General features: G+C 41.0%; 1 protein-coding gene and 1 long non-coding RNA gene across 2 annotated transcripts; both read right to left on the bottom strand.

Moving 5' to 3' along the window:
- Positions 1–313: 313 nt before the first annotated feature.
- Positions 314–9,863, bottom strand: LOC122241269. The gene is made up of 3 exons (XR_006221311.1): positions 9,732–9,863; positions 6,685–6,777; positions 314–889 (listed from the first exon to the last, which is right to left on the bottom strand). It is a non-coding gene; the product is annotated as an uncharacterized LOC122241269 (long non-coding RNA).
- A 2,429-nt stretch (positions 9,864–12,292) lies between these two features.
- Positions 12,293–27,187, bottom strand: LCE6A (late cornified envelope 6A). The gene is given in 2 exon segments (XM_007088175.1): positions 12,293–12,318; positions 26,935–27,187. Coding segments are annotated over 2 exon segments (279 nt in total).
- Between the last annotated feature and the right edge of the window lie 654 nt (positions 27,188–27,841).

Below are 27,841 nucleotides of genomic sequence, written 5' to 3'. Positions count from 1 at the left end.
AAGTCAAAAGAGTCTGGAGGCTGAATTTCAGGGCTGGGGATCATAGTGTCCCTAATGAATAGGAAGAAACCTCATGGATGGTGGCAGCAACATCATTGGAACAGGGTCACTCAGGTTTTGGGAGTACCCCATTGCTCCCCTCTGGATCTTTCCTTTCCACAGCCCTCTCAGACGGCCCATGTCTGGGACCTCCCTTGGTGGGAATTTCCCATATATAGTTGGCTCATTCTGGAGTCTGCTTGAAGAATCCAGGTTAATAGGGGCTCCCCAGAACTGAGGATGGGGGCATCGACAAACACTAAAGAGCTCAGGGTGCCAGGAAAGATAGGCTTTATTTTTACATGTTGATAAGGCTTTGGGAAGCAGAGTTTTTTTGTAGCATTCAGGTATTGATGTAGGAAAGAGCCAAGGCCAAGAGGTCTGAAGTTTTTAGCAAAAAGAGGAATTCTTTAAGTACACATCTAGGCATCTTAGTTCAGGAGGAGAATGAGAACAAGGTGCGAGTGAGGAATGTCGTCAACTCCAGGCTCAGCCTTGGCTATGGATGAACCAAAGCTCATCAAAAGCTGCAGCCCCCAAATCCATGGCAACTGGAACACCCAGAGGACTCCCTCTCCCAACAGTTGGAAGGCTGAAGTGGGCCTAGACAGACATCCGGAAACCGATGAGACCCCAGAGAGCAGCAGTTTCCGAAGCCAGTGGTACAGCAACTGTGGACAGAGCAGGAGGGGACAGGTGGGGGGCAGGGAGCTGGGCAGGGAGCCAGGGCCTGTGGGGCCTGAGGGGCCTGAGCGAGGCACTTCGGTGGACACTTGGGAAGACACTTGGCAGGGAGCTGACATTTCTGCTGGGTTTGCTGGCTGGACATCTTGGGAAAAGTTCAGTTACTCTGAAAAGCAATGCAAAGGTTTTGAAAGTTCAGTGACTATAAACTTAATTTGCATCAGTATTTTTCTCCAGATTCTGAAGTTCTATAACTGATTCTATGACTCCTGGATCCATATCTTTATAGCAGAGAAGCCCCACTTTCCAGGCATAGGAAAAATCAGGCCAGGGGTCAGTAACTTCTACTGACCTGATTCTCCCAAGACTCTTGACTTCTGAGGCAGCAACTTGGGTAGTTTCCAAAGTATTACCTTGTTTTTATAATATATTCTAACTTATGCATTCTAGAAACCACGTGGTTAGCCTGAGTCCATGGTTATACCACATGTCTTCTTCACCTCCTATTTTTTTTTAATCTTTCTTACATCATGGGCTTGGCCTTCAGTTCTACTTTTCAGCCCTATGTGTGTCTCTTGTCCTAAAAACTAGCTTCCCCCACCCCGACCCCAATCTCAATTAACACTCATCCCTTCTGGGATTGCTGCTTCTGAGCCATCTAATGATTTCTGTGAGCCTGATCTTCCTGAAATTACCAGTTAGTTCCCATTCTCTCCAGCCTAGAGTGGCTTATCCCATTTAGCTATGGTGTGGCAATTCCAGCCATTCCCAAACTGCCATCCGATGAGTAAAGACACTTACCTTGCCTCCCAATGTCAGGCAAGCAATGGATAGGTCAGGGGAAGTGAGGAGACAGTATGGTCTGAGGCCTTTTATACACATCCTGCACTCAACTCAAGAGAATGAGCCATGATAATATGAAAGCTCTTCCCAACCAGGTGGTTATGATGGCAACTTCCCACATTCCTGTGGCTATGTCATTCTACCACTTTATCACTCTGGATCACTACTGGATCCTCATGAGTATTTTTCCAGAACATCCCTTCCCTCTATAAAACTTAGAAGTATTTCCATAAAGATAAGAAGATCATGATTTACAAGGGCATTTACAATGGCCACCCTTGGGAATTGAACTTAGTGTTTCTGCAGGAATCTAATGCAAGCTTTAGATGAAAATCTAAGGCCACTATTGTTGGATCAATCTAGGACAGAGATAGGAGTTTTTGTAGATTCTATTATCAGTTTGAAGCCAATAATCTTAGCACCCCTGGGTCACTACTGAGGGCTTAGTGTATCTGATTCAGATCCCAGGGTGCATAAGGAATCAACCAACAATGTAGCATCATAGAAAGGCCCAGTTGGAAAGGATTTCAGTCTTGTACCTACAATACACACATAGATGAGGAACTGAGCACCAGAGAGGGCACAGGAGATGTTCAAAGTTGTGCAGTGTCTGAACTGGGAGCCAGACACCCCTGCCTTTGACCTCAGTCCCTTCTTTTGAACCTGCTTGGTCATTTCCACTAGAATCTACCACCTCTCTGCCCACCAGATCCTTCTTCTTCATGCCACTCCCCACTCATTTGCTTTCTTTAGTTTATTATTTTAACCACTCTGTCACCAATATAATAAATGTTCTTGGTCCTTTGACTTATTGCACTTGACTGACAAAACACCAACCCTGGCTAAAACCTTCATGTTATGCCTAGCTGCTATAAAAACAAAAACAAAATCAAAACAGACTCTTTGGCAGGTTGGCATCATCATAAGATCATGACCATCCACTCATGCTGGGCCCCAAACACTGCTTGGTGATTCTATATACTTCTCTGTGTTCACTCCACACACACACATCATGCCCTTTCTCCTCTATGAACCTCCAAAATACTCACTGTTACCTCTAAACAGATGATACTGCCTCTACTCCAAGGGTCAGACAGTAGCTGTCAAATGTGAGGCACTTCAGCTTCCCACTATTGGGTCTTCAATACTACTTATGCCTATAGCCATCCTTTATGATCTCCTTGTTAGAAGAGATATGGCCTCTTTTCCTTTCTAAATACTGTCCCTGCTACTTTGCTCTGGGTCCTTGTGTGTTCAGACTCAGTCATATTAGTTTTTCCTGTGAAATGTTGTCATGATGCCCTATACTCCTATAACACCATTCTTGTATTTATTTTTCAGTATCACTCATCCTGGATAGAATGAAATCTCCATGTTCCTCAGCGCTGGCACAGTGCCTGACATATTGTAAGTGCTCAACAAATATTTGTTGAATGCCAAACTATGGAGAGAGACTAAATGTCCATCGACTGATGAATGGATAAAGAAGATGTGGTATTGGGGTGCCTGGCTGGCTCAGTCAATTGAGTGTCCAACTCTTGAATTTGGCACAAGTCATGATCTCATGATTTGTGGGATTGAACCCTGAGTCAGGCTCTGTGCTGACCATGTACAGCCTGCTTGGCATTCTCTCTCCCTCTCTCTCTGTCCCTCCCCTAATCATGCTCTTTGTATCTCTCAAAATAAATAAATAAACTTTTTTTTTTAAAAGATGTGATGTCAACAGCATATAAAAAGAATTATTCACCATGATCAAGTAGGATTCATTCCTGGGATGCAGTGCTAGTTCAACATTCACAAATCAATCAATGTGATACATCCCATTAATAAAAGAAAAGATAAGAACCATATGATCCTGTCAATCGATGCAGAAAAGGCCTTTGACAAAATTCAGCACCCTTTCTTAAAACCCCTTGAGAAAGTCAGGATAGAAGGAACATACTTAAACATCATAAAAGCCATTTATGAAAAGCCCACAGCTAACATCATCCTCAATGGGGAAAAACTGAGAGCTTTTTCCCTGAGATCAGGAACACGACAGGGATGCCCACTCTCACCGCTGTTGTTTACCATGGTGTTGGAAGTTCTAGCATCAGCAATCAGACAACAAAAGGAAATCAAAGGCATCAAAATTGGCAAAGATGAAGTCAAGCTTTCACTTTTTGCAGATGACATGATACTATACATGGAAAATCCGATAGACTCCACCAAAAGTCTGCTAGAACTGATACATGAATTCAGCAAAGTTGCAGGATACAAAATCAATGTACAGAAATCAGTTGCATTCTTATACACTAACAATGAAGCAACAGAAAGACAAATAAAGAAACTGATCCCATTCACAATTGCACCAAGAAGTATAAAATACCTAGGAATAAATCTAACCAAAGATGTAAAAGATCTGTATGCTGAAAAATATATAAAGCTTTTGAAGGTAATTGAAGAAGATATAAAGAAATGGAAAGACATTCCGTGCTCATGGATTGGAAGAATAAATATTGTCAAAATGTCACTACTACCCAAAGCTATCTACACATTCAATGCAATCCCAATCAAAATTGCACCAGCATTCTTCTCGAAACTAGAACAAGCAATCCTAAAATTCATATGGAACCACAAAAGGCCCCGAATAGCCAAAGAATTTTGAAGAAGAAGACCAAAGCAGGAGGCATCACAATCCCAGACTTTAGCCTCTACTACAAAGCTGTGATCATCAAGACAGCATGGTATTGGCACAAAAACAGACACATAGACCAATGGAATAGAATAGAAATCTCAGAACTAGACCCACAAATGCATGGCCAACTAATCTTTGACAAAGCAGGAAAGAACATCCAATGGAAAAAAGGCAGTCTCTTTAACCAATGGTGCTGGGAGAACTGGACAGCAACATGCAGAAGATTGAAACTAGACCACTTTCTCACACCATTCACAAAAATAAACTCAAAATGGATAAAGGACCTGAATGTGAGCCAGGAAACCATCAAAACCCTAGAGGAGAAAGCAAGAAAAGACCTCTCTGACCTCAGCCGTAGCAATCTCCTACTCGACACACCCCCAAAGGCAAGGGAATTAAAAGCAAAAATGAACTACTGGGACCTTATGAAGATAAAAAGCTTCTGCACAGCAAAGGAAACAACCAACAAAACTAAAAGGCAACCAACAGAATGGGAAAAGATATTTGCAACTGACATATTGGACAAAGGGCTAGCATCCAAAATCTATAAAGAGCTCACCAAACTCCACACCCGAAAAACAAATAACCCAGTGAAGAAATGGGCAGAAAACATGAAGAGACACTTGTCTAAAGAAGACATCTGGATGGCCAACAGGCACATGAAAAGATGCTCAACGTCGCTCCCCATCAGGGAAATACAAATCAAAACCACACTCAGATATCACCTCACGCCAGTCAGTGTGGCCAAAAAGAACAAATCAGGAGACTATAGATGGTGGAGAGGATGTGGAGAAATGGGAACCCTCTTGCACTGTTGGTGGGAATGCAAGTTGGTGCAGCCACTCTGGAAAACAGTGTGGAGGTTCCTCAGAAAATGAAAAATAGACCTACCCTATGACCCAGCAATAGCACTGCTAGGAATTTACCCAAGGGATACAGGAGTACTGATGCATAGGGGCACGTGTACCCCAACGTTTATAGCAGCACTCTCAACAATAACCAAATTATGGAAAGAGCCTAAATGTCCATCAACTGATGAATGGATAAAGAAATTGTGGTTTATATACACAATGGAGTACTACAGGGCAATGAGAAAGAACGAAATATGGCCCTTTGTAGCAACGTGGATGGAATTGGAGAGTGTAATGCTAAGTGAAATAGGTCATACAGAGAAAGACAGATACTATATGTTTTCACTCTTATGTGGATCCTGAGAAACTTAACAGAAACCCATGGGGGAGGAGAAGAAAAAAAAAAGAGGTTAGAGTGGGAGAGAGCCAAAGCATAAGAGACTGTTAAAAACTGAGAACAAACTGAGGGTTGATGGGGGGTTGGAGGGAGGGGAGGGTGGGTGATGGGTATTGAGGAGGGCACCTTTTGGGATGAGCACTGGGTGTTGTATGGAAACCAATTTGACAATAAACCTCATATATTGAAAAAAAATAAAAAATAAATAAAAAGATGTGATGTGTGTGTGTGTGTGTGTGTGTGTAATGGAATATCACTCAACAATCAAAAAGAATAAAATCTTGCCATTTGCAACAATGTGGTTGGAGCTGGAATGTATTATGCTAAGCAAAATAAGCCAATAATAGATAGACAAACACCATATGATTTCACTCATATCTGAAATTTAAGAAACAAAACAGATGAACACATGGGAAGGTTGGGGGAAGAGAAGAGAGGGAAACAAACCACAAAAGACTCTTAATGATAGAGAACAAACTGTGTGTTGATGGAGGAAGTGGGTGAGAGATGGGTTAGATGGATGATAGGTATTAAGGAGGGCACTTATTGTGATGAGCACTGGGTGTTTTATGTAAGGGATGAATCACTGAGATCTGCTCCTGAAACCAATATTGCACTGTATGTTAGCCAACTAGAATTTAAATAAAAAATAATAAATATTTGTTGAATGAATTAATGAGTTATTTGTGTTTGAGACAAGGGTCTGCCTCCTTTCACACCTTGAGAGAGGTGTACTTGGGAAGACAGGCACATGTAGCCGGTGTGGGAGGTACTCCCAGGGTGGAGTTACCCATACAAGCTGCAAGAATTTTGCAGTGGATCAGGGCTCTGGTCCTGGCTCTGCTACTGCCTCTGGGTTTCAGAGGAGACTGGATCAGATTATCTAAGTACATCACCAAGCCTATATTTGCACTTATGAGCATCAGACCTCCAAGTGCTGCCTTTCCTGTTTTTCTCTTTTCCCTGAACATATTTTACCTGGGATCAATGTGGAAGTGAACTCAATGAAAAGGAGAAAGATGAAGGCTAGTGTGTATATGGTGATGTGGAATATTGGAAGGTGTATGAAGTTGTTATATGAGATAGCAACTTCATATAGTCTAGTTAGTTCATCCCACTTATCAGACAAATTCCTTACTTAACTTCTTGTCTGGTTGTACCAAAGCAGAGAATTATGTATATACGTGACTCACCTAATTGCTCTTCTCCGAGTTGCAAATGTGAGCTCTTGAAGTCCTGATCAGCAGGGATAGGCAAAGTTATGTTCCTTCCATGCATGGTCCCCACTAAAATATTGCAAATAATTTCCAAAGGTTGTAAAACATTGTTCTATTGGATTGACTCAATACCACCAATGAACCACTGGTTCAATGAAGAAAATTATTTATCCTAACAGAAATTTCTTTCTTATAGTAACTTTGCAAATATCACTTTAAAGACATTTATTTACTGAGTGATGGTTATGTGCAGGGTTTTGTGAATTCAGAGAAGATTAAGATTCTTCTTTGTCTTAAGATGCAAGTGGGATAATAAAGGGAGATACTGGGAATTAAAATTTATTCTAAAACCATCAAACATGTTATTTGCATTATCACAATATATCAGCTCTATGAGTTTCTTAATGTTAACCCCACTTTACAGATTAAAAAAGACTGTGGCCCAGAAAGAGAGTGAGCACTAGTCAGGAAGTGAGAGGAACTGGTATTCTAGATAGAGGGAAGAAAAGCACAGGCATAGGCATGGAGATGTGTAGGGGCATGATCGTTTCTGGAAACGGGCCATAATATTTGGTAAGAGCATAGTATTGGGCACTAGCTGGGTAGAAAGAAATGAAGGGCCCAGAACATCAAGAGTTTTACTTATTGGGTTATATACTTTAGCCTATAGATCAATGGCTTCTAAATTATACTGCTTGGAACCCGGTTGTCAAGGATGTTCAAACATCAGCTCTTCCAAGAGCCACATCTCTGGGTAGAGTGAGTTGATCTGTGTTGCTCCCCTTCCAAACTTGTTCCCTGCCTCTTCCATTGTCTATTGCATCAGCTCCATGTCTTTACATGTCATGGAAGCTGGAAGATGAGTCTTGGAATCGGAGCACTGGCATCTTGACCATGGGTATGCTATTTAATATTTTTTTTGAGATTCATCTTTTTTTAAATCTGTATAATGGGATTAATAATAAGAACCTCAGAAAGTTATTGTACTGTGATAATGCAGATAACGTTCTACAGATAGTAGTTTGGAAATACATTTTAATTTCTTTCCTTTCCTCAACATCATGTCCCATCATCACATGGGGGTCCCTAAACTTTTTGAGTCACAAAAATTAAAATATCACAAATACTTAGTTCTTGACTAATTGGGCTGCCTGGGATGGGGATCATGAGCAGAAAACACTCTGGGCTTCTGACTTACCCCCGTTGCAGAGTAATTATACCTGTACCTGCTTTATATATTGAAGGTATACATTCAATTTATTTTTTTAAATTTATTCATTTTCGAGAGACAGAGCATGAAGGGGGAAGGGGCAGAGAGAGAGGGAGACACAGAATCCGAAGCAAGCTCCAGGCTCTGAGCTGTCAGCACAGAGCCCGACGTGGGGCTTGAACTGACGAACTGCGAGATCATGGCCTAAGCCAAAGTTGGACACTCAACCGACTGAGCCACCCAGGTGCCCCAGGTGTACATTCAATTTAATTTGAAAACAGTATCATGCTGCTTTAAATGGTTTGACCAAGACAATCTGGGCATCCCTGACCATTTAAGCAACAGAAGAACCTGATAAGATTTACATTTTAGAAAGATCACTCAGCTCAAGTGAACTTAGGTGTTATGATTTAGTTACTCAAGAAGATGAAGTCCGTGGTGAATGTCCAGGCTACAAGTTTAATGCAAGGATTAGAGATGGATGCAAGTGAGCTAGCTCTTTGTTAATGAGCTTGTAGACAAGGGACCAGTTGGAGGGTTACTGAAGGGTCTTTACTTGGCTGAGTTCAGTCTGGACATAGCCCATGTATTCCTGGATTCTGTTCTTATCAATTGAAGCACTTCCTAACCATCCTGCCTACTTGAGGAATCAAGCATGCTATAGATTCCTGCTTGTCTTAGGTGTGCCCCTTAATAGAAGGGTGAGACCAGCCTTGGCATGCATGAAATTCAGATTCTTATCAAGCTAATTCCCAAGTGACGAAAGAACGGAAAACAAGGATCTTCCTTTTGCAAAAGTAGTCAGACCTTTGAACAATCTTCCTATAAGCCAGAATCCCAGTGGGCAAGCAGACATATGGGTCTGACCCTGGCAAACATCACTGAGAGAGGATTCATGGTTCTTCCAAAGGCAATGGGATTTATACCTGGCTTGTTCAAGGACTAATGTTGCTTTTGCTTCTCTTGGGGTGGAGGGAACAGTCATGACCCATGTTCAATGACCTGGCCCCATTGGTCTCAAGCCATCCCAATTAGTGTGTAAAAGAGAGAGGACAAGACTAACTCAGCATGACACATTCCCATCACTTCCATGAGGTGGCCTCAAAAGTCAATCACCCTCCCTTATCTGTATAGTGTGGGCTACAGACATAGGCCTACTATATATAATATGGTGGTTAAAACAAATGCTTATGACCAAGGAAACCAACACCCTGCCCAGCACTGAGCAGGTGTTCTGTAAGCTGTAGTTACAGTGTAAGTATGATCATTATTGACTGAAGTCCTGCATATTTCCCAGCTTCTGAGTCCTGTTCCTGTGGCACTGGTGGGGGGGCATACACCAAGATCATCTGGTAATGGTATTATAGCCCCTCTTTTCTCTCATATATCCAACTGCAGAAAACTCCCTTGGATTGAAGTAGCAGGTTGTCCCTGGAGCACAGGCCTGGTCCTGACACTGAGGCATGAGTCATTTGCCTTATCTAGGCCTCAGGGTCTCCATTTGTGAAATGAGTGTTTGCTGCTGTTGTTTTTATCTTGTTCCCTGGCATAATCATGAGAGACCTCTGTGCTTGGAGCTGTCAGATCACACTAGATCCTGGGTGACATGATGAGTTATCATCCTTAATAGTTGTAAGGATCCTTCTACTATGTAACAAATGTTAAGATATACATATAGGCTATACATATAGGCTATAATGCCTCTTTTAACCCCAGGCTTTACCCTGGCCCCTCAGCTGACTTCAGTGAGTGGGACAATAGCTAAAACATCTTGTTGTGTCTTGTGTTTACAAATGTCACCATCAAACAATACCTTTTAGTCTTAAGATAGGAAGGGATGAAGAGTGAGGTCACTTTGCCTGTCTTCTTCCTATAGACACTGATCCCAAAAAAATACTTCTAAATCTTCCAAGAAAGTAGGGCCCACAGCCTATAGTGACAGAGCTTTCTTGCTCCTGTGTGACTTCATTCCTCTCTTCTGATGTCATAGTAAGTACCTCCCACCAGGCTTCACAGGACAGCCCTTTGGCTCCATCATCTTCCCATTCTTAAAGACTGCTGTACTAATAATATCTCTGACTCATCACGACACCATGCTAATGACTTCACTATCATTCTCCCCACTGTGCCAAAGGAAGATAACTCAGGAGACTGTATTTTCTATCCTGCAATTAACACATCTTCAGAATCATCAGAGAAGGATAGGGACTATGAAAACCTTTTACCACTGCAACTACTGATCCAATAATTATCTTTACCTAGGAAGGCCACTACTATAAAATATGAGCATAGGGGGCGCTCATTAAGACTTAGGCAAGTTCCTCAGACTTTTTGTGCCTGCACTATCATCTGTGACATCAGGACTTTCTGTTCTGTTATTCTGTGAACGTATAGTTCTCAGCCATTCATACTTTCAGAGACAGTGGTCACCCACCTCTCCCTAACATTTGTACCACATTTCATATGATTTATTTTTGCCTCTTAACAACCCTGTGGGGTGGATATCACCACATACGGAAAAACTGAGCATTGGAGAGTTTAAGAGCAAGTGCAGATCACACAGTTTCTTGTTTCTGAAGTGATAGGGCCAACCCAGCAAGGATTGCTTGAAACAAGGAAGTTGTTTTTCAGTCTTGGTCTAGGTGCTGTTATAGATCAGGGATTCTAAACCTGGTTGTACCATCTGAAAAGCACTTTTAAAGTTCAGATTCCTGGTCCCCAACTGAGGCCTATTGAGTTATAATCTCCACAGAATGAGTTCTAAGCATTTGCAATGTTTAAATCCCCAGGGGATTCTGCTAGTTTGTAAACTATAGTCCTAGAGTGTTCTGTTCTTGGAGTACAATAGAACTGTAGCCAGCCCACAAAAGACTCTGGTAACGTTCCCACAGCCTCCTACCTTCCTACAAGCTCTTCTGGGGATCCTCATAGACAGCAGACATAGGGAGGACAGGCAATTCACAAAATCCTTCAGCCCTGGAGGGGTCTTAGCACACATCTAGTATATTTTTCTACCTGGTGCTTCCATATCCTCTCCTGTATGCTTAATGATAAGCTTTCTGGGATAAACTGACTTTTAGTTGGAGAACTCTTTACCTCACAAAGCAGCCCATTTCTTTCTATTATCTTTGTTAGAAATTTTTCTTTATAAATGCATGCACTAGATAATAAATGATGATAATGCTTCAAAAAAGCCATTCTTGACATAGCTGACACTTAAGTACTTGTTGAATGACTGAATTAATGAATAATAAATATGCTATTTGGCTTGGCTATATGTCTTCCTTTCACAACTAAGAGTTGAAGATTCAAAGCCATTTTACTCAATTCACACAGTGAAAATTGTGGCAGAATTAGAACTATACCTAAGGTCAATTGATTTCCAACCCAGTGTTTATGCCTGGGGGTGGGCAGAGGAGGAGAGGGACACAGGTAGCAAGAGGAGAGCAGATTCATTCAACACCACCCCCTTGGGGGCACAACATCAGAGTTAAGCGTCTATATCTGCACCCAGATCATCTGGCTTATATTCCAAGTTCCCTTATTTATTGGTTGCACAAAATTAGGCTTGTCACTTGTCTTCTCTGTGCCTCAATTGCTCATGTGTAAAACGTGATAAACATTAATTCTATTTCCTAAAACTGTTGTGAGGATTAAATAAGTAGTATGTATATGGTAATAGTAGAGTGTTCCTCCACAGTAAGCTCTGTGTAAATACAGATTATTGCTGTTGCTCTTTGTTCTATTGTTGTTATAATATTTATTATAATAATAATTTTATTAATATTATATTAATTATTTAATATATTTAATAAATATTATTAATATTTGGGTGGTTCATTGTCCCTTGTTATAATATTTATATAATAATTTATTATTGTTCTTATTTGGTTAGTTCACTATCCTTTGTTGTAATATTTATAATAATTTAATGATAATTATTTGGATAGTTCAGAATTCTTCAGTGATGAAAACCCACATTTTTATTTCTCGAAAGACTTACAAATAGTCTTTACAAATACCAGTAAATGCCAAGAGAATTTGTCAGGACCCAGACAAGCTGGTTTCACTATCCTCTTTCCACCCTACCCCCAGGACCACCACCACCTCCTATAGAAATCTCATGGGGCATGCATGGGTTGGGGCTGTAGCTGTGACATTGGATACTGAGATGGATCAGACAAGAATTCAAGGTGAATTAGAGTCAAATATTTGGGAAATGGTTCTAATATATCAGGGTTATTATATGAAGCTATAATCAGGAAAGTTCCCTACAATTCACTCATCTGAAAGCTATGAGATCAAACTAAGTAGGCACTAGAGACACAGTAGGGCTAGTGCTTGGTTCAGGCAGGGGCTGAGTCTGCATGGGGCTTAGGGTGTGGCATTCACTGCTAGTCCTGTGGCAATAGAAACAGGACAGAAAGGAGGATCCTGGGAAGATGGCAGCGTAGGAGGATGCTGGGCTCACCGCGCATCCTGCTGATCACTTAGATTCCACGTACACCTGCCTAAATAACCCAGAAAAACACCAGAAGACTAGCAGAACGGAGTCTCCGGAGCTAAGCGCAGACGAGACGCCCACGGAAGAGGGTAGGAAGGGTGGAGAGGCAGTGTGCACTCCCCTGACTGGCGGCAGGGAGCCGGCACGGAGGGGCGGCCCGATGGCCAAGCAGAGCCCCCTAGTCTAGCTTGCAAAAGTGGAGGGACCGGATGGAGTGTGTTCTGACAGCAACCGGGACTTGACATCTGGAGGATTATAAGCTAACAGCTCTGCTCGGAGAACGGGAGGGCTGGAGGACAACGGGAGGGAGATTTGTTGAGCCCCAGACTACAGAGCTCAGCTTGGCGGGGAACAAAGGTGCTCGCCTGCACCATCTCCCTCACCCATCCCCCAGCCAAAATCCCAAAGGGAACCAGTTCCTGCCAGGGAACTTGCTTGCACCACGCAAACATCCAAAGCTGTGCTTCTGTGGATCCATCCCTCCGGCGGGTCTGACTCCTTCCCGGTGCCACAGCACCCCTCCGGAAGCAGATCTCTGAAGGAAAAGTGAGCTGAGCCTGCCCCTCCTGCTCCTGTGCACCTTGCCGATCCACCCCAGCTAATACGCCAGATCCCCAGCACCACAAGCCTGGCAGTGTGCAAGTAGCCCAGATGGACCATGCCACCCCACAGTGAATCCCGCCCCTAAGAGAGGGGAAGAAAAGGCACACACCAGTCTGACTGTGGCCCCAGCAGTGGGCTGGGGGCAGACATCAGGTCTGACTGTGGCCCGCCCACCAACACAAATTATTCAAGACAGCACAGGAGAAGTGCCCCGCACTCCCGCACCACTCCAGGGACTATCCAAAATGACAAACGGAAGAATTCCCCTTAGAAAAACGTCCAGGAAATAACAACAGCTAAAGAACTGATCAAAAATGATTTAAACAATATAACAGAAAGTGAATTTAGAATAATAGTCATAAAATTAATCGCTGGGCTTGAAAACAGTATAAAGGACAGAAGAGAATCTATTGCTACAGAGATCAAGGGACTAAGGAACAGCCAGGAAGAGCTAAAAAATGCTATTAATGAGCCGCAAAATAAAATGAAGACGACCACAGCTCGGATTAAAGAGGCAGAGGAGAGAATAGGTGAACTAGAAGATAAAATTATGGAAAAAGAAGAAGCTGAGAAAAAGAGAGATAAAAAAAATCCAGGAGTATGAGGGGAAAATTAGAGAACTAAGTGATGCACTACAGAGAAATAATCTACGTATAATTGGTATTCCAGAGGAGGAAGAGAGAGGGAAAAGGTGCTGAAGGTATTCTTGAAGAAATAATAGCTGAGAACTTCCCTGATCTGGGGAAGGAAAAAGGCATTGAAATCCAAGAGGCCCAGAGAACTTCCTTCAGACGTGACTTGAATCGATCTTCTGCATGACATATCATAGTGAAACTGGAAAATTCAAGGATAAAGAGAAAATTCTGACAGCAGCTAGGGATAAATGTGCTCTACCATATAAAGGGAGACCTATAAGACTCATGACTGATCTCTCTACTGAAACTTGGCAGGCCAGAAAGGAATGGCAGGAGATCTTCAATGTGATGAACAGAAAAAATATGCAGCCGAGAATCCTTTATCCAGCAAGTCTGTCATTTAGAATAGAAGGAGAGATAAAGGTCTTCCCAAACAAACAAAAACTAAAGGAATTCGTCACCACTAAACCAGTCCTACGAGAGATCCTAAGGGGGATCCTGTGTGACAAAGTACCAGAGACATCGCTACAAGCATGAAACCTACAGACATCACAGTGACTCCAAACCCATATCTTTCTATAATAACACTGAACGTAAATAGACTAAATGTGCCAACCAAAAGGCATAGGATATCAGAATGGATAAAAAAACAAGACCCATCTATTTGCTGTCTACAAGAGACTCATTTTAGACCTGAGGACACCTTCAGATTGAAAGTGAGGGGATGGAGAACTATCTATCATGCTACTGGAAGTCAAAAGAAAGCTGGAGTAGCCATACTTATAGCAGACAAACTAGACTTTAAATTAAAGGCTTTAATAAGAGATGAAGAAGGGCATTATATAATAATTACAGGGTCTATCCATCAAGAAGAACTAACAATTATGAATGTCTAAGAGCCGAATACAGGAGCCCCCAAATATATAAAACAATTACTCACAAACATAAGCAACCTTATTGACAAGAATGTGGTAATTGCAGGGGACTTTAACACCCCACTCACAGCAATGGATAGATCATTTAGACACACAGTCAATAAAGAAACAAGGGCCCTGAATGATACATTGGATCAGATGGACTTGGCAGATATATTTAGAACTCTGCCACCTAAAGCAACAGAATATACTTTCTTCTCGAGTGCACATGGAACATTCTCCAAGACAGATCATATACTGGGTCACAAAACAGCCCTTCATAAGTATACAAGAATTGAGATCATACCATGCACACTTTCAGACCACAATGGTATGGAGCTTGAAATCAACCACAGGAAAAGTCTGGAAAACCTCCAAAAGCATGGAGGTTAAAGAATACCCTACTAAAGAATGAATGGGTCAACCAGGCAATTAGAGAAGACATTAAGAACTATATGGAAACAAATGAAAATGAAAATACAACAATCCAAACGCTTTGGGATGCAGCGAAGGCAGTCCTGAGAGGAAAATACATTGCAATCCAGGCTTATCTCAAGAAACAAGAAAAATCCCAAATACAAAATCTAACGGCACACCTAAAGGAAATAGAAGCAGAACAGCAAAGGCAGCCTAAACCCAGCAGAAGAAGAGAAATAATAAAGATCAGAGCAGAAATAAACAATATAGAATCTAAAAAAACTGTAGAGCAGATCAACAAAACCAAGAGTTGGTTTTTTAAAAAAATAAACAAAATTTATAAACCTGTAGCCAGGCTTCTCAAAAAGAAAAGGAGATGACCCAAATAGATAAAATCATGAATGAAAATGGAATGATTACAACCAATCCCTCAGAGATACAAGCAATTATCAGGGAATACTAGGAAAAACTATATGCCAACAAACTGGGCAACCTGGAAGAAATGGACAAATTCCTAAACACCCACACTCTTCCAAAACTCAATCAGGAGGAAATAGAAAGCTTGAACAGACCCATAACCAGCGAAGAAATTGAATCGGTCATCAAAAATCTCCCAACAAATAAGAGTCCAGGACCAGATGCCTTCCCAGGGGAGTTCTACCAGACGTTTAAAGCAGAGATAATACCGATCCTTCTCAAGCTATTCCAAAAAATAGAAAGGGAAGGAAAACTTCCAGACTCATTCTATGAAGCCAGTATTACTTTAATTCCTAAACCAGACAGTGACCCAGTGAAAAAAGAGTACAGGCCAATATCCCTGATGAATATGGATGCAAAAATTCTCATTAAGATACTAGAAAACCGAATTCAAGAACATACAAAAAGGATTATTCACCATGATCAAGTGGGATTCATTCCTGGGATGCAGGGCTGGTTCAACATTCGGAAATCAATCAATGTGATACATCACATTAATAAAAGAAAAGATAAGAACCATATGATCCTGTCAATCGATGCAGAACAAGCATTTGGCAAAATTCAGCAACGTTTCTTAATAAAAACCCTCGAGAAAGTCAGGATAGAAGGAACATACTTAAAGATCATAAAAGCCATTTATGAAAAGCCCACAGGTAACATCATCCTCAATGGGGAAAAACTGAGAGCTTTTTCCCTGAGATTAGGAACACGACAGGGATGTCCACTCTCACTGCTATTGTTTAACATAGTGTTGGAAATTCTAGCATCAGCAATCAGACAACAAAAGGAAATCAAATGCATCAAAATTGGCAAAGATGAAGTCAAGCTTTCACTTTTTGCAGATGACATGATACTATACATGGAAAATCCGATAGACTCCACCAAAAGTCTGCTAGAACTGATACATGAATTTAGCAAAGTTGTAGGATACAAAATCAATGTATAGAAATCAGTTGCATTCTTATACACTAACAATGAAGCAACAGAAAGACAAATAAAGAAACTGATCCCATTCACAATTGCACCAAGAAGCATAACATACCTAGGAATAAATCTAACCAAAGATGTAAAAGATCTGTATGCTGAAAACTATAGAAAGCTTTTGAAGGTAATTGAAGAAGATATAAAGAAATGGAAAAACATTCCCTGCTCATGGATTGGAAGAATAAATATTGTCAAAATGTCAATACTACCCAAAGCTATCTACACATTCAATGCAATCCCAATCAAAATTGCACCAGCATTCTTCTCAAAACTAGAACAAGCAATCCTAAAATTCATATGGAACCACAAAAGGCCCCGAATAGCCAAAGAATTTTGAAGAAGAAGACCAAAGCAGGAGGCATCACAATCCCAGACTTTAGCCTCTACTACAAAGCTGTGATCATCAAGACAGCATGGTATTGGCACAAAAACAGACACATAGACCAATGGAATAGAATAGAAACCCCAGAACTAGACTCAGAAATGCATGGCCAACTAATCTTTGACAAAGCAGGAAAGAACATCCAATGGAAAAAAGGCAGTCTCTTTAACCAATGGTGCTGGGAGAACTGGACAGCAACATGCAGAAGGATGAAACTAGACCACTTTCTCACACCATTCACAAAAATAAACTCAAAATGGATAAAGGACCTGAACGTGAGCCAAGAAACCATCAAAACCCTAGAGGAGAAAGCAGGAAAAGACCTCTCTGACCTCAGCCGTAGCAATCTCTTACTCTACACATCCCCAAAAGCAAGGGAATTAAAAGCAAAAATGAACTACTGGGACCTTATGAAGATAAAAAGCTTCTGCACAGCAAAGGAAACAACCAACAAAACTAAAAGGCAACCAACAGAATGGGAAAAGATATTTGCAAATGACATATCGGACAAAGGGCTAGCATCCAAAATCTATAAAGAGCTCACCAAACTCCACACACGAAAAACAAATAACCCAGTGAAGAAATGGGCAGAAAACATGAAGAGACACTTGTCTAAAGAAGACATCTGGATGGCCAACAGGCACATGAAAAGGTGCTCAGCCTTGCTCCTCATCAGGGAAATACAAATTAAAACCACACTCAGATATCACCTCACGCCAGTCAGAGTGGCCAAAAAGAACAAATCAGGAGACTATAGATGGTGGAGAGGATGTGGAGAAACGGGAACCCTCTTGCACTGTTGGTGGGAATGCAAGTTGGTGCAGCCACTCTGGAAGACAGTGTGGAGGTTCCTCAGAAAATGAAAAATAGACCTACCCTATGACCCAGCAATAGCACTGCTAGGAATTTACCCAAGGGATGCAGGAGTACTGATGCATAGGGGCACGTGTACCCCAATGTTTTTAGCAGCACTCTCAACAATAGCCAAATTATGGAAAGAGCCTAAATGTCCATCAACTGATGAATGGATAAAGAAATTGTGGTTTATATACACAATGGAGTACTATGTGGCAATGAGAAAGAACGAAATATGGCCCTTTGTAGCAACATGGATGGAACTGGAGAGTGTGATGCTAAGTGAAATAAGCCATACAGAGAAAGACAGATACCATATGGTTTCACTCTTATGTGGATCCTGAGAAACTTAACAGAAACCCATGGGGGAGGGGAAGGAAAAAAAAAAGAGGTTAGAGAGGGAGAGAGCCAAAGCATAAGAGACTGTTAAAAACTGAGAACAAACTGAGGGTTGATGGGGGTGGGAGGGAGGGGAGGGTGGGTGATGGGTATTGAGGAGGGCACCTTTTGGGATGAGCACTGGGTGTTGTATGGAAACCAATTTGACAATAAACTTCATATATTGAAAAAAAAAAAAGAAACAGGACAGAAAGGACCTATCAGAGAGAAAAGTAGAATTTCTAGGACCTTCAATCAGAAGGAGAGCAATGGAGACAACTATAGGCGCACGTAGGAAGGGCATGCTGAAGCTCCAGGGAGGAGGATGGCAAGTGCAAACTAGAGAGAAGTATGGAAGTTAACGTGTGTGTGTATTGTGTGCATGTGAGAGAGAGAGAGACATATGTGTGTGTGTGTGAGAGAGAGATGTGTGAGACAGAGACGTGTGTGAGTGTGTGTTAGAAAGATGTGTGTGTGTATGTGAGAAAGAGACGTATTTGCGTGTGTGTGAGAGAGAGAGACGTGTGTGTGCATGTGTGTGTTAGAGAGAGAGGCATGGGTGTGTGTATGTGAGACAGAGACGTGTGTGTGTGTATGTGAGAGAGAGAAGTGTGTGTGTGAGAGAGACGTGTGTGCATGTGTGTGTTAGAGAGAGAGGCATGTGTGTGTATGTGAGACAGACGTGTGTGTGTGCGTGTGTGTGTGAGAGAGACGTGTGAGCATGTTTATGTGAGACAGAGAAAGGTGTGTGTGAGAGGCATGTGTGTGTATGTATGTGAGAGAGAGACGTGTGTGTGCATGAGAGACAGATGTGTGTGTGTTAGAGATGTGTGTGTGTGTGTGTGTGTGTGAGACGTGTGTGCAAATGTATGTGAGAGACGTGTGCACGTGTGTGTTAGAGAGACATGTGTGTGTGTATATGTGAGACAGAGAGAGATATGTGTGTGAGAGAGACGTGTGTGTGTGTGTGTGTGCGTGTGTGTGTGTGTGTGTGTGAGAGAGAGAGAGGTGGGGCAGGGGTCCTGTACTTGTCACGTGGTAGACAACACAAGCAGGGAGTTAATGAAGCAGAAAGTCATGTATTTAGGCCCCTTTATCTTAAGCATATCTCACACCAGAATGAAGAATGGAGATATTTTGTTGGCCACATTTCAAGGATGGGTCAATTCCATCCCTCGTGAACAAAACTCTAAATAGACCTGAGAGATCTTCTGCTTTCAGGCATCTGCTTTTTCTTCATTGACCCTCTCTGCCATTGCATTAGCAGCATTTGATTTTAATACAACATGCCTTTTTCAGTGGGAGACAAAACAATAGTGCTTTGTCACTTTCATCTGTGATTGTGTTCTAGGAATGTCGTTAAGTATATCGCTGATCACTGCAAAAAAATTCCTTTAGATTCCACTGTTAGGAGGGCAATAATTCCCTTGAAGTCTGTATATATTAGACCATTTGTCTCTCTATATTTTATCTTTCAGGAAGCTCAGAACTAATCATTAGTCTGAGGTATAATAACTGTGTAGGTCACAGATTGAATATTTGTGCTCTTTTCTCAACTCACAGTCTATTTCCCATTGTTTTCTGATTTTCCACTTGTAGTTTTATGACAAAGATGCTATGCCCTCTCCTGCTCTGGTTCATAGGAAGAATCCAAACTGGTTCTAACATGTGCCTGGGTATGGAGTGAGGCTTTCTCCTGCCCACAGTCCTACATGGGTGTCCATTGATCTCACCTTTTGTGCCAAAACCATGTAGGAAGAGGGTCTGCTAGGGTAGGATGGTGGAAGGAGGAAACCAAGCAGAGCCTCTGTTTAGGAGATGATCTCTGGTGGGTGAAGGTCCTCATGAAAGACTGTCCATTTCAATTCAGTCCCTTGATCCTTATGATGCCCTGTCTTTCCCTTGACCCATCCTTACCCAGCCTCAAGGATGCTGGCTCACTCATTCTTTCCTTTTTAATCAATAGTCTTTATAGCCTCTAGAGGAAAGAAACAATTGCTCATATAGCATGCACTGACTCCAACGCATTCCACAATTTTGTTTTCACAGTAGAGGACCTCATATCTGCATACTGGGATTGAACAAATATGTGAATGTGTGCAGATGGAAAGAACTAGATTTCTCACTGTTCAAGTGAGAGGTTATAGATAAGCAAGAAAGAGCTGTTGGCCAAGAAAGAATTCACTGAAAATTTAAACAAATAGGTATTTATTTGGGCAACTAGAATTGCAATTCCAGAGACAGATTCAGGTAAAAACCTGACTTGTGTTGTGAGAAAAATTAAGAGGCTGCCAGGGAGAGTGGTAAAGGAAAAGGGTCATGAGTACAGCTGTCATTTAGGTCCTCCATGCAAAACAGCGGTTTAAAACAGGTTAACTGCAGGGTACCTGGGTGGCTCAGTTAGGCATCTGACTCCAGGTCAGGTCATGATCTCTCAGTTCTTGAGTTCGAGCCCTGCGCAGGGCTCTGTGCTGACAGTTCAGAGCCTGGAGCCTGCTTTGGATTCTGTGACTCCCTCTCTCTCTTCCCCTCCCCTGCTTGCACTCTGTCTCTCTCTCTCTCAAAAAATAAATAAACATTAAACAAATGAACAAATAAGCCAGGTTAACTGGGATTGGTTGGATTAATATGCAAATGAGGGATTGAAACTTGTCAAATCACATTGGCTCCTTCCCAAATGAAGAATGAAAACAATTCAGGGGCCATAGTGAGGAGGGAGTTAAGTTCAGGCTGAGCTTAACTTTTCACAGCTGGCAAAAATTTAGTTTTTCCCATAAGGATACACATAAATTTCTCTCCTTTGGCCTCCTAGCTAGGCTTGCTTGCTCCATTTTGAAATCTTCTTTTACAAAGTCTAGAATAAACCATGGGACACTGAATTAATGTAGACATCATTATGAACTCATGTTTAGCTTAGACACTGAATTAATGTAGACATCATTATGAACTCATGTTTAGCTTAATATAGATACAGAGGGATTATGACTAAAATAATTATAGGTATGTGTGTAGATGCTGGTTACTATACACACATATATTTCCAAGTACTGAGTACTGAGAAGGGATGACACCCCAGTAGTAAGGAATAAACCAGCTCTCAGATCTTGGTTTACAATCAATTTCCCAATAAAAGAAATCAGGGGTCATAATAAAAATAGCTGAATCTAGGTCTGGGTCAGAGATTATACAAAGTGAGCCTGAACCATGTGATACATAGTGCCCTACAGTAAGGATGTGCTTTAAAAAAAGGACACAGGAGCTGACTGAGAGAGGTCCCAAAGCTGGAAGGTTATGAACAACAAAATAGAAAGCATGGCATTGGATTACAACCCAAAATATAATATAAATAGTTATCCAATATCCATGAGTCAATACTGATATTAATAAATGATGTTGGAAATAGAGAGAGAAAGAGAGAGAGAGAGAGAAATATGACCAAGACAAATCTTCTTACAGAAAAATTCCAAATAACTTATAGATACTGTCCCTTCAAGGAGGTAGAGTGTAACTCCCTATTTCTTTCAATGGGCTACACTTAGTGACTTCCTTACAAAGAGAAGAGCATGGAAAGGGAAAGAAAAAGAGGACCTTTATATGGAAAACCTACAAACACTGCCATAGCCAGTTGGCGAGAATCAGTGTCAACAGTGAGGTCATGTTGATAGCATGTACCCTTGATATAATAGGATGAGAATGGCTTTATTCCTGTGATTTTCCTCCCCCCAAATCCATAATCCCATTCTAAGCACTAGAAAAACACACCACACAAATCCCAGTTGAGAGACATTCTACAAAATACATAACTAGCACACCTCAAAACTCTCAAGGTCATCAAAAATAAGTAGTCTAAGCGTCTATCACAGTCAAGAGGACCCTAAGGAGACAAGACAACTGAATGTAATGTGGTGCCCTAAATGGAATCCAGGAACACAACAATGACATTTAGTAAAAATTAAGGAAACCTGAATAGAGTATGGATATGGACTTTAGTTGATAATAATACAGGGGCACCCGGGTGGCTCAGTTGATTGAGCATCCAACTCTGGCTCAGGTCATTATCTCACTGCTCGTAGGTTAAAGCCCCAAGTTGGGCTCTGTGCTGACAGCTCAGAGCCTGGAGCCTACTTCATATTCTGTGTCTCCCTCTCTCTCTGCCCCCCCTCCCCCACTTATGATCTCTCTGTCTCTCTCAAAAGTAAATAAACATTAAAAATTTTTAAAATTTTTAAATAAAAAACAATATCTTAATATTAATTCTTTAATTGCAACAAACATACCATACTAATGTAAGATCTGAACCACAGAGTAAACCACATGCAGTAAACATGGGAAATTCTCTATACTATCTTTGCAACTTTCCTGTAAATCTATAACTATTCTAAATAAAAAACCTATTAAAAAATTAAGTGCATGCCAAATATAAGTTACAACTAATTGAGCTAAATATGTCAAAATGTTACCTATGACATCATATATAATCCCCTCCACAGCCTCATGAGGCTACTATTATTTTACCTAATTTTAAAAATTTTATTTTGATGTTTATTTATTTTTGACAGAGAGAGTGTGAGCAGGGGAGACACAGAATCCTAAGCAGGCTCCAGGCTCTGATCTGTCAGCACAGAGCCTGACTTGAGGCTTGAACTATGAACCATGAGATCATGACCTGAGCCAAAGTTGGACACTCAACCAACTGAGCCACCAAAGCACGCCACCTAATTTTTAGATGAGAAAACTGAGGCCTAGAAAGGCACAGAAACTTGCATAAGATCACAGGGTTTTCAAAGATTTGAAATGGGTTTCATTTGACTGGGGTCTGAACATGTACTTGTTCTGTTAAGGAAGGTTTGGCCTCGGATTCACACAGATGTGTGTAAAAATGGGATGTGATTTCATTTGTTTTTAAAATAAAGTAATACATTTACATGCAAATTAAAAATCAGGTAATCCAATAGGTTGTAATATGAAAAGAAATGTCTCATTCTAAATAATCAGCGTATGCATTTATTTCTTTGTCTCCTTCTAGACATATCTATTCACTTCCCCAATGAAGCACAATGGACCACGTTCACCATCCCATCCCACCCTCCCTTTTATTTAGACATGTTTTATTTTTCATGCTCCTATTGGCTTACCGCTATAACTTTAAATACTATAACTCAAACCCAGTTTCTTCACCTGCCAAGCTGAGGCAACATTTCCTGACTTCCCGTTAAATAAGAGATCACATCAGCACAACATAGCTTCTTTTGGCTTAGGATGATTTTGTTTTCATATTTTATTTGTGGCAGCTTTACAGGAAAAAATAAAGCAACGACTTTTTATTACTATTTGTGTTATATCATGGAACACATGGTATGTAGTAACAAAGTATGGTCTGCCAGACGTTGTAAAGTAAGCTGCTGAAAACACACTGGACCCAGGGCATAAGCTAGGCTAGCCTCCCTAGAGGTGACCAAAGGGCCAGGCTGGTGAGAGAACGTCTATCGCAACTGGAGACCACAGGGCACTCTGAGGCAGGGCTGACCTGACCTGAGGCCACTGGGTTCAGTTCAGTTCCCAAGTGAAAATGTCCCTTCTGGAAGGCTGCTATGACTACTGGTTGGAAGAGGACAGAGCCCTGTTGAATAGCTCACCCAGGAGTCTTTCAAAGTCCCTCTGGGAACTCTTTAAAACATCACAGCTCGCTTTCTTAAAAAATTTACATGTTTTTCACTTAGCCCAATTTTTAAAAATTAGACAAAAGAACATATTAAATATCAAATACTCTGTCAAAACAAAATTACCTAATTAGAAAATGTTGAAAATGTGTAACTATTTAACATTCATTAAAAGTGTGTAGTTAGAGTCAAAAGAAAAGTGGTTGTACCACTTAACTGTTTTGGATATCCCTATAAATATAAGATTTTGGATATAAGATGTTTTGCACAAAATGTGAAGTCTACATTTTTAATTATTTATTATAGAAAAAAATGTAAATGTACAATATTAAAATGAAACCTTACTGAATCCACACCAAAAAAACATTAACAATATTAACATTTTTGATGTACAGACATATTTAGAAAATGCAAAGATGTCAAATGCAGACCTTTATGATAAAAATAATGATCAAATTGGTAGATTTTTTTCAAGGTAGGAATTTCAAAATCAATTTTTGCAGACTGGACACTGTAGTATGCAATAATATATAAGTTGAACAGTTACCAAGGGGAATCCAAGTACTGACTGGGGAATTGAGGAGACCAAATATTAAGTAGTGTTCTTGTCAAAGAAAATTTGTTTCAGTCAAAACTTTTTTTTTTAATTGTTGTTTGGTGAGTGTCCACCTTTGTATAGAACAAAAATAAAAACAGAAGAAAAGAGATTCTTAGATATTACACAATCAACCAAATGTTGACATTTTGCTTTTTTTCTTAGGTAAAAATGAGATTTTTCCACACAGAATTCTCTCACACAAACATAACTGAACATCTAAAATCAAGGATATTTAAAACTTATCAGCCAAATATGGAAGTGCAACCAATGGTATATCAAAATTCATAAGACACTGCTTTATACAATAAATAGCATGCTTTTTCACTTCAAAAAGAGAAGGCATCTAATCTTTTTTTTTTTTTTAAAGTACAGATTTCATGGCAGTACAATAGGTAGATACTTGGTAAGTTCCTCAGAAAGTATATTTTTATTTCCCCACAAAGTGGATTTTTCCTTTAGCTATAGTAATTTTTTAACATAGTACTCATTCTTGCTCTGTTTAAAAAGAAAAAATTAACATTTATTTATTATTGAGACACAGAGACAGAGCATGAGCATGGGAGGGGCAGAGAGAGGTGAAGACACATAATCTGAAGCAGGCTCCAGGCTCCAAGCTCCAAGCTGCCAGCACAGAGCCCGACACGGGACTCAAACTCACGAACCATGAGATCATGACCTGAGCCAAAGTCAGAAGCTTGACTGAGCCACCCAGGCACCCCCACTCTTGCTCTTGAACAAAATAAGTCTCTTTCCCCAAAATGATTTTCTTAAATGGAGGCATTTTAATTGCCTCTAACATGCAATCTTTCTGGAGAGTCTGAAAAAAAACTTCATAGTCTTTGACAATTTTAAAATTCCAACTCTAAAGATTTATCTTAGGAAAATTACTAAGAATAATCACCAATTAAAATGTTTATTTTATTATTGTTTACGGCAAAACATGGAAGCAACATTAAGTCCCCCGAATCAGGGAACTCGTTACACAAATCATGATGCATTCATATAATGGACTATAATAGTGTTGATCAATATTTATTAGCACAGAAGAATATTGACAATTGTACTATTAATTAAAAGATCAGGTTATAAAGTATTCTGAAATTATCCCATTTTGTGACTTTCTTTAGAAAATTTGGAAATAGATCCTGAAATTATTAGCAGGAGTTATTTTTAGGCAGTAAGATTTTTGATTGGTCTTAATCATCTTCCTTATGCTTATCTACATTAATACATCTTTATATGGGTATGAATCATTTTTTTAGAGAGAAAAATTACACATTCAAAATTATAATTATATACAATTATGCTCTATCTATATACCTATATAGTGAGATATATGCTAGCAGAGGCAAAATCAGGTCACAGCAGTCAGGAGGATTGCTAAGGTTTCAAAATTGGCATCTTGTGTTTTGGGAATCATAGACAAGCTGACACTCTGCCCTGAGACTAAGCAATAGAATTCATTGGGCTGGGTACTTAGTTAAAAACATATTTTCAGTTTCCCCCAGGAAAATGGGAATCAGCTAAAAATTATCACCTGGAACTTACACTGATATGCAACTACATTGAGCCTCAAGCCTCAAGGCCCCCAGGCACCTCTACTTTATTTCAAGTCTGCCCTACCCTGGGGCAACAGACTCTAGGCATGGGCCCAGACTGTCTTCTAAGGTACAGTCCTTTGGGACCTGGGGTTTCGAACTTGGCTTATGAGTTGTTTCATATGATCATCTCACACCTGGAAGTCCAGCCAAGTTGAAGTCCATGTCATTGGCAAGTACCCCACTTGTATGTGAAAGGACCATTTCCACCTGGAAAGTTCTTCCCCTCGTTCCACACCCAGCACCAAAGTCTTCTTGTCTTTAAAAGCCCTGTTGAAAACAACTACCCCAGAGGCCTGTTCTCCCTCAAGCAGCATGCTCTGCTTCAGATTTCTCTTTCCAAGACCCAGGAAACCACTTTTGATCTGCACCATCAGAATGAGTCTCTCCCTTCTGTCCTTGACTTTTTGTACTCTTTTCCTCCTTTGAGTTCATACAAAGTGAGAAAAAAAGAAGTATGTCAATCACCTTAAAATTATATTTATTATTTTACATATTTCAATCTACAACGTACATTGCTTCTCGCACTAGATTGTAAGCTTTTCTAGAACAGGAACAAATCTCCTATTACATTGAGGAACACAGAGCACAGTATAGAGTAGGTGCTCAACATATGCTTACCACACTGAAGATGTCAGTGCGAGGATTATGCAACAACATGGGTTGACAGCTATGAGGATACAGAGACAGAAATCTCAAACCATGTGTCTTTGAATCACCAGCATCTTGAAACAGTCAGCATCTTGGGAGGAAAGAAGAAGGTGCAGCCTCCACCTCAGCCCTTACAAGGGACCTCAGGGGTTCATAGCAGCCATAGCTTCAACTCCAAGTTGTTGCTGAGATGAAGGAGTGGGTGGAAGACAGGAGCAGGAGTGCAGCTTATAGGGGCCAGGAAGTGTTCCCCAGTCCAAATGAGAAAGGGGGACCCTGAGCTTCCCAGCGGAATAAAAGCAGAAACCTGGGTAGGGAGAGAGAAACTGTACCTGTGTCCCTCTCCTTCGGGCCAGTCACCTTAGCACTCCTCCTCTTTGATGTGGTAGACTGTGGCACCACTGAGGCAGCAGGGTTTCTTGCAGCGAGCCCTCTGAGAGTGTCCCAGACTCTGATCTCCTGGCTTCTGGGAACTGGAATCACTGACCTGGACTCCTGGACGGGGGTCATAGAAAGGAGCAGAGTAGGCAGGTAGGGAGGGGTTTGGGCACTGGGGAGGGGTACATTTGGGAGCAATAGGGGGCTCCCAAGATTGCTGCTTCTGCTGTGACATCAGTGGGCTAGTGAGTGGAAGCTGGAAGGAAAAAGAGCATGGATTAGGTCAGGGCCTTGATTCTTTTCTCCATGGGCTGGGACTGTCAAAATGAAGCTGGCATTTACAACCTTCTAAAATCCATCCCAGGAAGGACAAAAATGGGTCTGAGAGGGTAAATTGGGGGAGTGAGCCATGGTGGGAACCCTCAGGGGACCCACTCACCAACAACCAAGCTAATAACTTATTCTTCTTAAACAAAATGCAGCTGAGTTGAGCAGACCATCCACCTTCCCAGGCCAGTGTCCATCATGTTCAAGTGTGAAGGAGAAACAAATCTCTACTCTTTCTTCACTCAGTCTTACTTTGCTCTGAGTGTCCTAAGCCTGCTTGTATCTTCTTTGCCTCTTCATCCCTCTGTCTTCTGTAATTTTCTCCCATGTTAAATAATTTGAGGTCTTTTGCAGGGACCACTTCCCTTCCCTAAAGTTCTCTTACCTGGTGAGAGGAGAAATCAGGCCTGCTTTTGCAGCACCTGGGTGAGGGACATCCAAGTGTCTCCCCACCCAGAAGTAGTATCACCCTAGAGGAGGATGCGTGGACAAATCATCCAAGAAGGAGTCTGGAGGCCTTTTATACATCCTCCAGTGAAGACTTCAGGCTACATGTTATTGG

This window comes from Panthera tigris, chromosome C1 (genome assembly GCF_018350195.1).
Source record: "Panthera tigris isolate Pti1 chromosome C1, P.tigris_Pti1_mat1.1, whole genome shotgun sequence".
NCBI classification, from domain to species: Eukaryota; Metazoa; Chordata; class Mammalia; order Carnivora; family Felidae; genus Panthera; species Panthera tigris.
Note: the sequence above shows the minus strand (reverse complement) of the source record. Positions and strands in the feature narration are given on the sequence as shown.